Here is a 17,415-nt window from a genome sequence, read left to right on the forward strand (position 1 = left end):
GAACCATATGGAGTGTTATAGAAATCAGTGTGGGGGCCTCAACTATCTACAACTGATATAAGTGACTAAGGAATGAAGGAACCAATTGTATTGAAGCCAAATTTACTGATGACATGACAAATCGATAAGAAACTAAATTATGAGGAGGATGGATGCATAAGATGGGTTAAGTGAATATGTACAAAATTGACAGATGAAGTATAAGACAGGAAAATGTGAGACTGTCCACTTTGACAGGAAGAATGGAAAAAGAGAATATTATCTAAATGAGGGGAGATGACAGGACACTACAGATTCTCGGCGTCTTTGTTGAAGAAGCACAAAACAGTGAGACTGCGCACTCAATAAATAATTAGGAAGACAAAAGCATTGTTGGTCTTTATTGCAAGGTGGATGGAGTTCATAGAATTACAATGAGCTTTATTGTCACATGCACTCGGATGAGTACAGTGAAAAGTCTACAAGTCGCCATTTACAGTGACATCTTAGGTATCACGGTACCTAGGTACAGATTCTTAAGTACAAATTCTTAAGGGAAAAATGCTAGAAAAAATAAAGAATAAAAAGTCCGACAATAAACTAGAAAAATAAAGAAAAAGTTAACAATATCTGTCCTTTCAACCTACCTCGTGACGTGAGGTCTGAGTCCACGCTGAGGTGGGGCGTCAGAGTCCACGCTGAGGTGGGGCGTCTGAGTCCACACTGAGGTGGGGCGTCTGAGTCCGCGCTGACGTGGGAAGTCTGAGTCCATGCTGAGGTGGGGCATCTGAGTCCACACTGAGGTGGGGCGTCTGAGTCTGCGCTGAGGCCGTGAGTCCGAGTCCATGCTGAGGCCGGGAGTCCAAGTCCGTGCTGAGGCCGGGAGTCCGTGTCTGCGCTGAGGCGGGGAGTCCGTGTCTGCGCTGAGGCGGGGAGTCCGTGTCTGCGCTGAGGCCAGGGGTCCAAGTCTGCGCTAAGGCAGGGAGTCCAAGTCCGCGCTGAGGCCAGGCATCCGAGTCCGCACTGAGGCAGGGAGTCCGAATCCGCGCTGAGGCGGGGAGTCCAAATCCGCGATGAGATGGGGAGTCCGTGTCCACGCTGAGGCGGGGAGTCCAAGTCGTGCTGAGGTGGGCATCCAAGTCGTGCTGAGACGGGGAGTCCGGGCCCACACTGAGGCGGGGGGGCTCCGAGTCCGCGCTGAGGCGGGGACTCCGAGTCCGTGCTGAGGTGGGGAGTCCGAGTCCGCGCTGAGGTGGGGAGTCCTGAGTCCGTGCTGAGGTGGGGAGTCCAAGTCCTCGCTGAGGTGGGGAGTCCTGAGTCCGTGCTGAGGTGGGGAGTCCAAGTCGTGCTGAGGTGGGCATCCAAGTCGTGCTGAGACAGGGACTCCGAGTCCACGCTGAGGCGGGGAGTCCAAGTCCGCGCGGAGGTGGGGAGTCTGAATCCGCGCTGAGGCCAGGGGTCCAAATCCGCACTGAGGCGGGAAGTCCGAATCCGCGCTAAGGCGGGGAGTCCGAATCCACGCTGAGGCCAGGGCTCCGAGTCCGCGCTGAGGTCAGGGTCCGAGTCCGTGCTGAGGTGGGGAGTCCACGTCCGCGCAGAGGCGGGGTGTCCGAGTCCGCGCTAAGGTGGGGTGTCCGAGTCCGTGCTAAGGTGGGGAGTCCCGAGCCCACGCTGAGGCATGGAGTCCAAGTCCACGCTGAGGCATGGAGTCCGAGTCCACGCTGAGGCGGGGAGTTCAAGTCGTGCTGAGGTGGGCATCCAAGTCGTGCTGAGATGGGGAGTCCGGGCCCACACTGAGGCGGGGACTCCGAGTCCGCGCTGAGGCGGGGAGTTCGAGTCCGTGCTGAGGCGGGGAGCCCGGGCCCACGCTGAGGCGGGGACTCCGAGTCCACGCTGAGACAGGGAGTCCGGGCCCACACTGAGGCGGGGATTCCCGAGTCCGCGCTGAGGCGGGGATTCCCGAGTCCGCGCTGAGGCGGGGATTCCCGAGTCCGCGCTGAGGCGGGGAGTCCCGAGTCCGCGCTGAGGTGGGGAGTTCTGAGTCCGCGCTGAGGCGGGGAGTCCCGAGTCCGCGCTGAGGTGGGGAGTTCTGAGTCCGCGCTGAGGCGGGGAGTCCGGGCCCGCGCTGAGGCGGGGAGTCCCGAGTCCGCGCTGAGACAGGGAGTCCGGGCCCACACTGAGGCGGGGACTCCGAGTCCGCGCTGAGGCGGGGAGTCCCGAGTCCGCGCTGAGGCGGGGAGTCCCGAGTCCGCGCTGAGGCGGGGAGTCCCGAGTCCGCGCTGAGGCGGGGAGTCCAGGCCCACGCTGAGGCGGGGAGTCCGGGCCCACGCTGAGGCGGGGAGTTCCGAGTCTGCGCTGAGGTGGGGAGTCCAAGTCGTGCTGAGGTGGGGAGTCTGGGCCCACGCTGAGGCGGGGGCTCCGAGTCCGCGCTGAGGTGGGGAGTCCCGAGTCCACGCTGAGGTGGGGAGTCCAAGTCCGCGCTGAGGTAGGGAGTTCTGAGTCCGCGCTGAGGCGGGGAGTCCGGGCCCGCGCTGAGGCGGGGAGTCCCGAGTCCACGCTGAGGCGGGGAGTCCCGTGTCCACGCTGAGGTGGGGAGTCCTGAGTCCGCGCTGAGGGATGGTGTCCGGGCCCACACTGAGGCGGGGACTCCGAGTCTGCGCTGAGGTGGGTGTCCAAGTCCGTGCTGAGGTGGGGAGTCCCGAGTCCGCGCTGAGGCGGGAATTCCAGGCCCACGCTCCGGCGGGGAGTCCGGGCCCGCGCTGAGGCGGGGACTCTGAATCCGTGCTGAGGCGGGGAGTCCGAGTCCCCACTAAGGTGGGGAGTGCCAGGTCCACGCTGAGGCGGGGAGTCCGAGTCCACGCTGAGGCCAGGGGTCCAAGTCCGCACTGAGGCGGGAAGTCCGAATCCGCGCTGAGGTGGGGAGTCCAAATCTGCGCTGAGCCCAGGGGTCCATGTCTGTGCTGAGGTGGGGAGTCCACGTCCGCGCAGAGGCGGGGTGTCCGAGTCCGCGCTAAGGTGGGGAGTCCAAGTCTGCGCTGAGGTGGGGAGCCCGGGCCCGCGCTGAGGTGGGGAGTCTGAATTCGTGCTGAGGCTGTGGGTCTGAGACCGTGCTGAGGCCAGTAGCCATGGGTTTATGCTGAGGTGGGGAGTCCAGTCTGCGCTTAGGCGGGGAATCTGAGTTCGCGCTGAGGCGTGGAGTCCAGGCCCGCACTGAGGCAGGGAGTCCAAGTCTGCGCTGAGGCCAGGCGTCCGAGTCCGCACTGAGGCAGGGAGCCCGGGCCCGCACTGAGGCGTGGAGTCCGGGCCCGCGCTGAGGCGTGGAGTCCAGGCCCGCACTGAGGCAGGGAGTCCAAGTCCGCGCTGAGGCCATGCGTCCGAGTCCGCACTGAGGCAGGGAGTCCGGGCCCGCGCTGAGGCGTGGAGTCCGGGCCCGCGCTGAGGCGTGGAGTCCGGGCCCGCGCTGAGGCGTGGAGTCCGGGCCCGCGCTGAGGCGTGGAGTCCGGGCCCGCGCTGAGGCGTGGAGTCCGGGCCCGCGCTGAGGCGTGGAGTCCGGGCCCGCGCTGAGGCGTGGAGTCCGGGCCCGCGCTGAGGCGTGGAGTCCGGGCCCGCGCTGAGGCGTGGAGTCCGGGCCCGCGCTGAGGCGTGGAGTCCGGGCCCGCGCTGAGGCCAGGCGTCTGAGTCCACGCTGAGGCCAGGCGTCTGAGTCCACGCTGAGGCCAGGCGTCTGAGTCCACGCTGAGGCGGGGAGTCCGGGCCCGCGCTGAGGCGGGGAGTCCCGAGTCCGTGCTGAGGTGGGGTGGCCGAGTTCGCTCTGAGCTGGGGTGTCCAAGTCCTCGCTGAGGTGGGGAGTCCGAGTCCGCGCTGAAGCGGCGCGTCTGGGCCCGCGCTGATGCAGGGAGTCCTGAGTCCACTGAGGTGGGGAGTCTGAGTCTGCGCTGAGGCGGGGAGTCCTGAGTCCACTGAGGTGGGGAGTCTGAGTCTGCGCTGAGGTGGGGAGTCCTGAGTCCGCGCTGAGGTGGGGAGTCCTGAGTCCGCACTGAGGCAAGGAGTCCGAGTCTGAGTCCTCACTGAGGTGGGGAGTCTGAGTCCGCGCTGAGGTGGGGAGTCTGAGCCCGCGCTGAGGCGGGGAGTCCCTAGTCCTCGCTGAAGTGGGGAGTCCAAGTCTGCGCTGAGGCGGTAGTCCTACTCTGCCACCATCTTGGAAGAGAAATATTAGCAAAGTCTTGGGCCAACTGGCCAGAGCATTGATGAGAACACATCTGGAGTACTGTGCAGATTGGGTAGTTTGAAAGATGCGCTGTCATTCCAAGCAGAGAAGATTCATGAGGCTGATTTTGGGATGAGGGATTATCATTTGAGGAAGCCTTGGGCCTCTGTTCGTTAGAGTTTAGATGCTTTACCTTATGAGGGAGTCTAGAAATAAGGTTAAAATCAGGGATCTCCCAGTGAAGGTGGAGGAATTTCTTCCCTCAGGAGTCCATTAGTGTTTGGAATGCACCCCTGAAATGAGCAAGGAGACTGGGGTATTGAATACATTCAGGGCTGTATTTGACAGATTTTTGATTGCAAAAAATTCATGGAGCAGGCATGAAAGTGGAGTTAAGGCTGCATCAAATGGATTACAATCCTATCGGATTGCAGAACAGCCTTGTAGGGCTGAATAGCTTGTTCCTATTCCAATTTCTGATGTTCCTATATTCTCATGCGCGTGTAATCATCTCACAGACTTCAATTTGGTCCTCCTTTAATCTTCTTGAGGGAATACAACTGGAGTTGACAGACGCTGGCATGATAAATTAGGCAACCTATCCATCTCAATCATTAACTGTTGGCAATGACCTTTAAAGTGGAACCAATGGTGGACATGTTCAGAGGTCAACTAGTCACTACAGAAGCCAACTAGAGAAAACTTCAAGAAATGGGGGAAGGCAGACAGATTGGGATGAGGGAGGAGAAATGAGCTATCGAATCCTTAAACGAACTCCGTAGACTGAATGGTCTCCTTCTGTGCAATAACGACTGTAACATTACAATGAGTCCTGACTAAATGTTGTTGCAGGTTGAATAATGTGTGCTTCCTCTTCTAGTTCTGCCAGACACACCAGACAATGTGACAGTGACCTTCACAAGCTCCCGTGCCCTTGGAGTATCATGGGATGCTGGCTTCAGTGGCTTTATTCCGTTTACCTCCTGTACTGTCCAGGTAAGCTCTCCTATCCCTGAGTGAGCAAGTTGTGGATTCGAGGCCATTGCACAGCAGCTTGTGGTTAGTTCAGGCTGACACTTGTGCAGTACTAAGTGAACACTGTGTAGCAGTAAAACTGGGATGTGGTACCCTCTTTCGTCTTAAATGAAAAAAATATTGTGGCAAGGTTTAGCAATGAGCAGGGGATAGTTTTGAAGCCTCAACCAATCTCGGTCAAACCGGTTCAAGCTGTCCATTTTCATTAATGCTGTGTGTGTGGTGTAAAGCCAGTTGAAATGGTGTAAAGATGCTATATAAATGCAAATGGGACAATATGCTAGAGGGCGTATTAAATAATTACAAAGACAGTGTGTTAAATTGAAGAATGAAGCAAGAGAATCAGGCTTTCATACAAGTTGCAGAAAATGAGAAAAATGCTAATGATCAAGGAAAAATCCTCTCGGAAATGGATGGGGCCGTGGGGTCTGCCTTCACTGTTTGCAGCATTTGTTTGACTTTTTTTTCTAAAGCTATTACCTCCCTGGGCTGCCATTGGGAGGCCAGGTTCCAACCATCAGGGTTTGGAAAATGTGTAATAGCCCAGTAAAATGAGCCAAAGGCTCTCCCACGTCCTTGTGGTGAGAAGCCTGCCTGATCTGATTTCCAGTAAAGGGTCATGGTCAGTGAACTAGGCTTGCCATGGCTTCCTGGGATTTTAATCAGCCTACTTGCCTTCTTCCTAACCTTATACAGACCAAATTCTTGCCATTTACCTCTGCCTTGCTCTTGGGTAGAATTTGTACCATGAAGTTGGGAAATTTCCTCACTCGGCCACTCACCTTGGGGAACATTGCCCCTGAAAGGCACGTTTTGTATTCCAGAGGGGAGTGCATATGGGATGCAGTGGTGCTGGACACAGAGCAGAGGTGGTCACAGAAGTTACCAAGTGCTGAGGCCAACCTTATCCCATTAGATTCACTAAATATTAGATCCTCTAGACCTCACTCCTCACCGCCCCTCATCCCTGCAACCATGCCCATGTGTGCCAACCATGCCAACACATGACACCACCTCCCCTCCAACTACTACTGTTGGCCTTTCATGTAATTCATGCCAACCCAAAGTCCCCTCATTGCGTGTAGTTGGCTAAGAGTTCAACAGACGATGCACTTCAGAGTGGGATTTAGACATCATTTTGATTCGACCATTTTGCAACATTCATAGAGTATCTCCAATTCCACAAAAATCTGACCTCCTCCTCCATTTCTTTCTGTCTGTCTGTCTATTTTTGTCCCTCTCTCTGTCTCCTTCTTCTTTTCTCTGCTCTCTGTCTCCCTCTCCCTCAGCTTCTTTTCCTCATTGTCTCTTTCTCTTTTGTTCATCTGCTAAAATACACGTCCCAGGTTTTTGGTGAGTGAGAAGTTAACTTCAGTGACTAGAAACTCTTGATACATGCCAAGCATTGAGTAATGCTTCGAACTTTTTTCCACTGGTTTGATCATCGCTTCAGACTGAATAGAAGGTTGTTTAAGACTTTGCTTGGAGCTGGTTCTGTAATAGGAGATCTGTGCTGCATCATTCCAGGTTTTTACACACTCGAGTGCTGCAGATGACTAAAGTCTGAGCCAGTCAGGGTGAAAGCAAACTGCCCCTCACTGGGCAGTTCTTCAAACATCTCACCATTAAAAAGAGTGTGTGTGTGTGTCAGAGAGAGTGTGTGTGTATATGTATGTGTGTCTGTGTCTGAGAGAGAGTGTGTGTGTGTATCTGAGAGAGTGTGTGTGTGTGTCAGAGAGAGTGTGTGTGTGTATGTATGTGTGTCTGTGTGTCTCTGTATGTGTATCTGCGAGTGTGTGTGTGTGTATGTATGTGTGTGTATATATATATATATATATATATATATATATATGTGTGTGTGTGTGTGCATGCATGTGTGTGTGTGAACCTTTGTGTAGAAAGGCATACTGTTCCTACTGTTTTCTTAGGCTGTGTGCATCATCTCTCCCCAATTCACAATGTTCACAGAACAGGAGGAAGAGTGTTGTGGTTCTGTTCGCTGAGCTGGGAATTTGTATTGCAGACGTTTCATCCCCTATCTAGGTACAAATCACTATAAATGCCAGAGGAAACATCACAGGAACGCTTCACAGGAGGCTCCCAAGAACTGAGGATGTCACCTAGACAGGGAACGAAACGTCTGCAACACAAATTCCCAGCTCGGTGAACAGAACCACAACAACGAGCACCCGAGCTACAAATCTTCTCCAAAACTTTGAACAGGAAGAAGAGTGGCTGCACCCCCAGCTGAGGGTGATGGGCTAAAGACAGAAGACGGGCTGACATGAGGCCAGTGCTGAATTGGAGAACTTCAGCTGAGTCACAGTGAATGTGACAAGGAAGGCAGAGAGACTAAAAATGGAATATGGGGCCCAGATTGGCGGAAGAAGTAGGGCAAGGAGGGTGGTGGGGTGCTGCTGGTCAGATGGCAAAACATACTCCAGACATGTCAGCAATTTAAAGAAGATGAAGAGACAGTGGTGGGATCACAAAGTTTCATTGATTCTTTCCTGGGACATGGGCAGTCCAGGCTAGGCCAAACATTTATTGCTCATCTGTAATTCCTCCTTGAGTAGGTGGTGGTGAGCTGCCTTCTTGAACTGCTGGATGTCAGGGCAACCACAATGCTTTTGCAGAGGGAATTCCAGGATTTTGACCCAGTGACACTGAAGGACGAGTAATATATTTCCAAGTCAGGATAGTGTGTTGTTTTGACGGGAACTTGCAGCCAATGGTTTTCCCACATATCTGCTCGCTTTGCCCTTCTAGATGGTAATAATTGTAGGTTTGGAAGGTGCTGTCAGAGGATGTTTAAAGTTACTACTGTGCATTTGTAGATCGGACACACTGCTTCTACTGTGTCTCTTTGGCAGAGGGGTTGAAATTAGAGGCAGGAGCTGATGTGAAAATCAAGTAGGGTGCTTTGTTCTAGATGATGGAAAGTAGTCCATTACAATTCTGTCTTGTGCCGAGTAGATGCTGGACATAATTCAGGGAGCCAGAAGGTGAATTACTTGTTGCAGAGATCCCAGCCTCTGACCTGCTACAAGTTCACTGAAGATTCTAATCAATGGTAACTGTCAGGATGTTGATAGTCAGAGGATTCAACAACTGCAATGTCATCGAATGTCAATGGGACGTCAATAGATTCACTCTTGTTGGAGATGGTCATCTCATGACACTTGTGTTTGGCATGGATGTTACTTGCCACATATCAACTCAAACCTAAGCATTGTCCAGATCTTGTGACACATTGACACTGCTTTCAGGATCTGAGGTATTACAAATGGTGCTGAACATTGCAGAATCGTTAGTGGGCGGCACGGTGGCACAGTGGTTAGCACTGCTGCCTCACAGCGCCTGAGACCCGGGTTCAATTCCCGACTCAGGTGACTAACTGTGTGGAGTTTGCACGTTCTCCCCGTGTCTGTGTGGGTTTCCTCCGGGTGCTCCGGTTTCCTCCCACAGTCCAAAGATGTGCGGGTCAGGTGAATTGGCCATGCTAAATTGCCCGTAGTGTTAGGTTAGGGGTATGGATGGGTTGCGGGTCGGTGTGGACTTGTTGGGCCGAAGGGCCTGTTTCCACACTGTAAGTAATCTAATCTAATGAACGTCCCCACTTGAGAGCTCATATCGAGTGAAGATCATTAATGAAGCAGCTGAAGATTTTTGGGCCTAGGACACTACCCTGAGGAATTCCTGCAGAGGTGCTCTGGGGCTGAGATGACTGACCTCCAACAACTGCAACCATTTTCCTATGTCCCAGATGTGACTCCCTGATTCATATTGGCTGTTGGTTTACTCAGATTTCTCAATGCCACACTTGGTGAGAGTGGCTCCCCTTGAATCACGGCATGGGTCAGGAGACTGGTTAAGAGAGGAGCATAGATGGACATTTCCATTAGGCAGCAGACAACCCCTGCTGTCACATGGCTGAGTTTGGAAGTTGAATCAAGTCTCACTGAAGTTAATGGTACGAGAGATGATGAGCCTTGGCAGAAAAAATAAGCTGATGCAGAAAAATCTCCTCTGGAACAAAGAGACTTGGAACTGTGACCTTTTGTGCTGTCACAGTGTACCAAATTACTTTTACATCTGATGTGATACTTCTGTGGGAATCACACACTGACCAATTTACACAGCAAGATGCCTCAACCACCAGAGAGATGAATGACCAGACAATTTGTTACAGTTTGAGGAATAAATATTGGCCAGAACACCAGGGTGATTTCCTGAACAGTTCTTCAAAGTTGTGCTATGGGATCTTTTAAATCTTCCCTTGTTTGACATATCATTCGAAAGATGGCACCTCCAAACTGCACTAAATCCCACTTGAGACCTGAATGGTAAGGTCCTGGGAAGTGTTGCCGAATAAAGAGGCCTTGGAGTACAGGTTCTTAGTTCCTTGAAAGTGAAGTTGCAGTAGACAGGGTGGTGAAGAAGGCTTTTGGTATGCTTTCCTTTATTGGTCAGTGCATTGAATATAGGAGTTGGGGGAGTAATGTTGCAGCTGAATAGGATCAGTTAAGCCACTTTTGGAATAATGTGTGCAATTCTGGTCTCCCTGTTGTAGGAAAGTTGTTGTGAAATTTGAAAGGTTTCAGCAATGACTTAAAGGATGTTTCCAGGGTTGGAGGATTTGAGCTATAGGGAGAGGCTGAATAGGTTGAGGGTGTTTCCCTGGAGCATTAGAGGCTGAGGGGTGACCTTATAGAAGTTTATAAAATCTATGAGGCGCATGGATAGGGTAAATCAACAGGGTCTTTTCCCCAGAAAAGGAAAGTCCAAAACTAGAGGACATAGGTTCAGGGTGAGAGGAGAAAGATATAAAAGGGACCTAAGGGGCAACCTTTTCATGCAGAGGGTATGGAATGAGCTGCCAGAGGGAGTGGTGGAGGCTGATACAAATATAACATTTAAAAGGCATCTGGATGGGTACATGAATAGGAAGCATTTAGAGCAATATGAGTTAAATGCTGGCAGATGGGACTAGGTTAATTTAGAATATTTGGTCAGCATGGACTAGTTGGATCAAAGGGTCTGTTTCTGTGCTGTATACCCCTATGACTCTCCAGGTTGTTCTACTATAATGTGCGTTTTGCGAATGCAAATTCATTGTAATGCGATTAACGATTTGGGGACACGTTTTCTACGGTGCTAATTTTTAAAGCGTGTTTTGGTTATAACGTGATGTCAGCCCTACTAATTTAAATGGTGCTTCTATTACACAATTTTCTTATAAATGGGATTGCACGAGAATGGAACTACCATATTATAGCAGAACCAACTGTATTACTTTATGGGAGAATGTATTCAAATCCCTACAGTAAGACCTGAATTAATGATCTTAGGGCAGTAAAGAAAACCAGGGCTTTTGCAGATGGAACTGTTTAGGCTTACCTGACTGCAGTACAGTGTCAACCAGAACTAAGGGCCAAATATAGTCATTGCCAAAATATAGCAGCATTGGCAGTAATCCCCATAATGCAGTATTCCAGAGAGACTGATGAGTAGGTAGAATCAGTCAGTTATTCAAGGCTCTCGGCCAAACCCAATTGGCATTCACACCGCTGTAAACAATCCCAGTTAGTCTGGCAGGAAATTGGGACTCTCATTGGACAATAAGAGTGAGAAAGAAGCTTTTGTCACAACAAAACCATGCCTGTAAGTTGGATTATGATCCAATTGTAGTGGTGTTGGATTAAGGAGGGATGGGTGGTGGACCTGAGCTTGTGCTGATCTTCCTTTCCACACTTCTCCCTGTTGTCAGCTAAGGCCCAATAGAGGCTTTTCCTATTATTCAGCAAATGGACTCTCAGGTATTTGACAGTCCGTGGATTACATGGATTGGGACCTGAATACTGAAGGATGCAGAATAGGAAACTGGAAAAGCTGAGTGGTGCTTCGTTAATGGATGATAGTATTAGCACAATAGAGAAGGATATCATGTGATCAGGAAATGAGGATATAGATGTGGTTTGGGTAAAGATGGGAAATGATTGAAGCCAGTTTCTGGAGAATAGTATACACATAGTATAAAGGAAGAAGTAAACAGACCTTGTCAGAAAGATATGCAATAATCAAGGAGGATTTTAATTTACACATAGACTAGAAAAGTCAGATTGGCAAAGTTAGCCTATATAAGGATTTGTAGAATATTTTTGGGATGGTCTCTTAGAGTAGAAAGTTTGGATCTAACCAGGGGGCCAGATATACTAGACATAGTATTGTGAAATTACATATAATTAATTCATGATCTCTGTGAAGGTGCCATTATTTGGCAGTGTTTAGAATATGACTGGATCTTATTTTCAGTTTTAGAGAGAGAAGAGTAGGTCAAAAACTAGTATTTTAAAATTAAACTTAATGGCAATTATGAGTCATGAAAACAGAGATAGTTAAACTGACATTTAAGGGGATATTTCAGAATACACAAAATATGAACTTCAATGTGAAAGAATTGAGAAAGATCCAACATCTGTGATTAACTTGAAAGATTAAAAATAGTATCAAACTTAACGAGATGGATTTTCTCCTAGGATCTTATGAAGTGGCTAGTGAGATAGTTGATGAATTGTTTTTCATTTTGTAAAATGTTCTTGACCCAGGGAAGGTCTCATTATATTTAAAGATATAAAAAAGGGAAGGAAACAGAAAGCAGAAAGCAGGAAACTACAATTTGTGGTATAAATAACTGCCTATATGTAGGCTTATATCTACTGGTGTTTTGAAGAGTATGAGATAATTTTATTGAAATACAAAAGATCCTGAGGGGTCTACACAGGATAGACATGGAAAGGATGTTTCCTCTTGTGGGAAAATCTAAAACTCAGAGGGGGGGCTTACTCTTTAAAAAAATAAAGCTTTACCCATTTAAAACACAGACAAAGTGACTTCTTTTCTCTCTCAGAGAATTGTAAATCTTTGAAACGTTGTACTGCAAAAGGTGGTGGAAACAGAGACTTTGAACAATTTCAAGACACAGCTAGATAGATGATTCCTTAGCAAGGCAGTGAAAGCTGATTAGGGATGCAAGAAAATGAAGTTGAGGCTACAAGGCAGTGAAAGGTGATCAGGGATGCAAGGATATGGAGTTGAGGCTACAAGTAGATCAAAGGGGTAATTGAATGATGGAGAAGGGGCCAAGGGCCTACTCCTGACTGGCATGTGTAGCTCTGTAGCGGATAAAACATTGACTACTTTTTGGATTTTTATCTTTGCCATGCTGACGAGAGCTACGGCTCACTCCTAGGAATTGGGAAGTTGTTGATTCAAGTTGCTCTTAGAGACTGGACATGCAGGCTCACCTGTACACTGCAGTGCTGTGATCATCCTAAATGGGTAGTGATGCTGTCAATTGGATGAGACACGGTGCTGTGGGGTGGGGGTTGTGGTTTTCTAGGTAAATGTTTCTGCCTGAAACAACATCCCAACAGATTCGTCTGTCATTATTACCTTGTAAATCCTTGGAGTTTGCTGTGCATGCATTGGCTATTGTTTCATATATTGTGACAATGGCAACGCTTGAAAAAATATTTCATTTGTTGGAAAAGGGGTTGTGGTTTCCAGAGGATAAGAAGAATATTGTAAGCAACATTTTCATCCATTTAAAATTCTCATCTACATTTTCAAATCCCACCATGGTCTTTTCTCTCCTTATCTCGATAATCACCCCTATCCTCATAACCATCCAAAACATCTACGTTCCTTTAATTCTGATTTTTTGTGCATGCATAATATGAATAGTACCCACTGTTGGCCATTCAGTCAGCTATTTGGGCCCTTCCCTTCGTTCACTCCTTGTCTCTCTACTTCACTTCAATCTTCTAAAATGTTTCTTAAAACCTACTTTTTAAACTGAATGTTTGGTCATCTCATGATTCAGTGTCATATTCATAATCATACAGCACATAAACAGACCCTTCGATCCAACCAGGCCATGCCAACCATAATCCCAAACTAAAGCATTCTCCCCTGCCTAAACTTGGCCCACATCCCTCCAAACATTTCATATTCATGTAGTTATCTAAATATCTTTTAAACGTTGTAACTGGACCTGTATCCATCGCTTCCTCTGGAAGTCATTCCACACATGAACCACTTGCTGTGTTAAAAACAAAATTGCCCCTCATGTCTTTTTAAATCTTTTTTGCTCTCACCTTAAAAAATGCTCCCTTGTCTTGAAATTCCTCACCCTAGGGAAAAGATACCTGCCATACACCTTACCTATATACCTCATGATTTTATAAGGTCACCCCTCAAGCTGTTACACGCCAACAAACAAAGTCGCAGCTTATCAGCCTCTCAAACACCACACCCACCCATTCCATTCCCTGCAACATCCTGGTAAACCTCTTCTGAACCCTTTCCATCTTAAAAATATCCTTCCGAGAAAATGGGCAACCAGAACTGGACACAGTACTCCAGAAGAGGCCTCACCAATGTTCTATACAACTTCAACTTAACATGCTAACTCCCTACTCAAAGGAATGAGCAATGAAGACAAGTGTGCTAAATACCTTCTTAACCACCCTGTCTATATGTGATACAAACTTCAAAGAATTATGCATCTGAACCATAGGTCTTTCTCTCTTCTACAACATTACCCAAAGCCCTCAATGAAGCTGGGAAAATCCAACACAAAGACAACAAACAATAATCTGTATTTATATAGCACCTTTAATTTAGTGAAATGCCTCATAGCATCACAAATCAAGGCCTCCCCATTCAGTGTTTGCTAAAACTGACAGCTTGAATAGTGGCTGATTAGGCAGCCACTGGAGTCCGAAGCCTCCATGTCCCAATGATCACAATTGAGCCCAATCCAGATCCCTTGAACTACTAACATTAATTTTGTTCCTTGTGGCAATTTTTGTGCTGTCCAGTAAGGGCTGTCACAATATTGAGATGCCCTTCTATCCCCAAACAAGCTCAGTGGGCTTTCACTTTGGCCAGTGATGTTGATTAGTCCTGCAGAATTGGGAGCCTGCTTCCCATTTTTAATTGGAGGGCAAGCTCCACTGAGCCCACTTTAATTCCAGATTTTTATTGAATTCAAATTTCACCATTTTGCCTAGTGGGATTTAGACCCACGTCCTCAAGCATTGTCCTGGGATTCATAGAATCATACAATACAGGAGAAAACCCTTCAGCTCATCGAGTCTGCACAGAACTGCTCCAAATCTTGAGAGTCCCACTTTCCAGCACACAGGCCTGAGCTTTCAATGTTATGAAATTTTAAGGGCTCACCCAAGTACTTTTTAAAAGGTAGAAGGTTTCTGGTCTTAAGTGCCTTCCTCGTCTGTCTATTCCAGACCCACCACACTCTGGGTGAAAAGATTTTCTGAAAATCTCCTCGAAACCTCAAGTCGTTCATTTTAGAATTATGCTGTCCCCCTTAGTTGACTCCTCAACTAAGGGGGAGCTGCTTCCTATCATGCCCCTCATAATATTACACACCTCATTCAGGTCCCCTCTCAGCCTTCTCTGCTCTAAAGAGAATAGCCTGAGCTTATCCAGACCCTCTTCATAGCTAAACTGCTCCATCCACTGGAATGCCAGTCCAGTGACATTAACCAATGCCTCAACCTTCAAATAATTTATTGACTGGAGGTTGGCTAACGTGGTGCCACTATTTAAGAAAGGTGGTAAGGAAACGGCAGGGAACTATAGACTGTTGAGCCTGACATTGGTGGTGGACAAGTTGTTGGAGGGAATCCTGAAGGACAGGATTTACGTGTATTTAGAAAGGCAAGGACTGATTATGGTTAGTCAACATGGCGTTTTGAGTGGGAAATCATGTCTCACAAAATTGATTGAGTTTTTTGAAGAAGTAATGAAGAGGATTGATGGGGGCAGAGCAGTGGATGTTATCTATATGGACTTCAGTAAGGCATTCAACAAGGTTCCTCATGGTAGACTAGCTAGCAAGATTAGAGCACACCGAATAGAGGGAGACTTGGGCATTTGGATACAGAACTGGCTCAAGAAACAGAGGGTGGTGATGGAGTGTTGTTTTTCAGACTGAAGGCCTGTGACCAGTCGTGTGCCACAAGGATCAGTGCTGGGTCCACTGCTTTTCATCATTTATATAAACGATTTGAGTGTGAACAAAGGAGGTATGGTTAGCACCTTTGCAGATGACACCATAATTGGATGTGCAACAGAGCCTCAGAATACATTGGGACCTTGATCTGATGGGTTAAAGAGTAGAGGGTGAGTCAGATACAGTTTAATTTAGATAAAGTTGAGGTGCTGCATATTGGAAAGACCTTAATGCTAAGGTCTTGGGGAGTGTGACTGAACAAAGTGACCTTGAAGTGCAGGCTCATAGTTCCTTGAAAGTAAACTCCTAGGTAGATAAGATAGTCAAGAAGGCGTTTGGTATGCTTCCCTTCATTGGTCAGTGTATTGAGTATCAGAGTTGGGAGGTCATGTTGCAGCTGTTCAGGACATTGGTTAGGCAACTTTGGAATATTGCATGCAATTTTGGTCTCCCTGCTATAGGAAAGATGTTGTGAAGCTTGAAAGAGTTCAGAAAAGATATGCAAGGATGTTTCCAGGGTTGGAGGGTTTGAGCTCTAGGGAAAGGCTGAATAGATTGGGGCTATTTTCCCTGGAGTGTCAGAGGCTGAGGGGTGACCTTATAAAGGTTAATAAAAGCATGAGGGACATAGATAGGGTGAATAGACAAGTCTTTTCCTAGGCATGTGGGAGGCCAAAACTAGAAGGCATAGAAGGTGAGAGGGGGAAGACATAAAAGGGACCCAAGGAGCAACTTTTTCATGCAAAGAGTGGTGTGTGTATGGAATAAGCAGCCAGAGGAAGTGTTGGAGGCTGATAGAATTACATCATTTAAAACACATCTGGATGGGGATATGAATAGGAAGAGTTTAGTGGGATATGAGCAAAATGCTGGCAAATGGGACTAGATTTATTGAGGATATCTGGTCAGCATGAATGAGTTGACCGAAGGGCCTGTTTCCGTGCTCTTTATCTCTATGACTGAATAATTTGCTTCCATTTAATCGGGTTATTTGGCTTTGGTGTCATGTTCCATCAGAAGGGTGGAAGCTGTACCAGTTCAGAAATCCTCCAATACCACAAGGGGCATGAATTGGGACATGGAGTGCAACATTTGTAAGTTCCTGGTCTCTGCACAGTGAGTTTTGCTGTGAAGTGCATGTTTTTGAATATCTGGAGAGACAGCAAAATCTAGTTCCGATGTGGTGTGTCAACAGTCGAACAGCCCGCTCAACTGCCTCTCCAGTGAGTCTAGCATCAGTGAATGGAACGTGAAAGAGGTAGCTGTCTCCTGGGCAATGCCTTACAGGAATATGTAATTTGCAGTCTTGATTGTGAATTGTACATTGATTTTTAACGATCTAAATTCCATTTGTACAAGTGACACAAAGTGCAGAGTCAGATCATCAGCTGACAGCATTTCATCAATGGAGTCTCTGAGGTCAATGAATGGACAGGATTTGTGAACTCATCTCTTTCACTTCTCCAACTTATAGTTTCAGAATGAGATTCTCCTATATCCGTGCATTCACAGAATTACAAAGCATTACTCAATCATTAAAATGAAACAAAACAAAATGTGCAGATGCTGGGAATCTAAAAGGAAAACAGAAATTACTGGAGAAACTCAGCAGATCTGGCAGCAGCGACCCTTCTCAACGTTAACTCTGTTTTTTCTCCACAGATGCTGCCAAATCTGCTGAGTTTCTCCAGCAATTTCTGTTTTCAGTACTGAATCATTTCTCCATAGAAACTGCCTAATTGCCTTTTGTGAATGAACTGACGTTGTCGCTCCCCAGGGACTGAGTTACAGATGGTAGAGGTTTTACTAAGGAAATTCCCTCTGAGTGGCAGTGGGTAGACTTTATAATAAGCAAAAAATCTATTTCAGCTTGGCTCATTGAGTTTTTAATTGTTTTGTTTTAAGCAGTGGATTTTGGTGGACTTGGGATATGATTTTGATTCAGTTAGAGTGCGAACTTGGAAGAATAATCTGGTAATATACATCCATTTGAGCAAGGTACCAGCATGAGACCAGTGTTTGTACAACTGTATTCGAGAAAATGTCAATGTGCATTCCCAGCATTCTGTACGGCCTGGACTTTACAAAGTTGAAACAATTCCAAAGCCATGCAGGTAGGGTGGGTGTGTCTGGATTCTGGATTTCCTTT

The 17,415-nt window shown here is 47.9% G+C and overlaps 1 protein-coding gene across 1 annotated transcript in view; it reads left to right on the top strand.

The window, feature by feature from the left end:
• Nucleotides 1-17,415, top strand: part of LOC132836669 (tyrosine-protein kinase receptor UFO) — a 215,348-nt gene that overhangs the window by 78,189 nt on the left and 119,744 nt on the right. The window contains exon 6 of the mRNA XM_060856058.1: nt 5,067-5,182. Within this exon, the coding sequence (XP_060712041.1) occupies nt 5,067-5,182 (116 nt within the window). The remainder of the gene's footprint in view (nt 1-5,066; nt 5,183-17,415) is intronic.

The sequence above is a fragment of the Hemiscyllium ocellatum genome, chromosome 47 (assembly GCF_020745735.1).
Source record: "Hemiscyllium ocellatum isolate sHemOce1 chromosome 47, sHemOce1.pat.X.cur, whole genome shotgun sequence".
NCBI lineage: Eukaryota > Metazoa > Chordata > Chondrichthyes > Orectolobiformes > Hemiscylliidae > Hemiscyllium > Hemiscyllium ocellatum.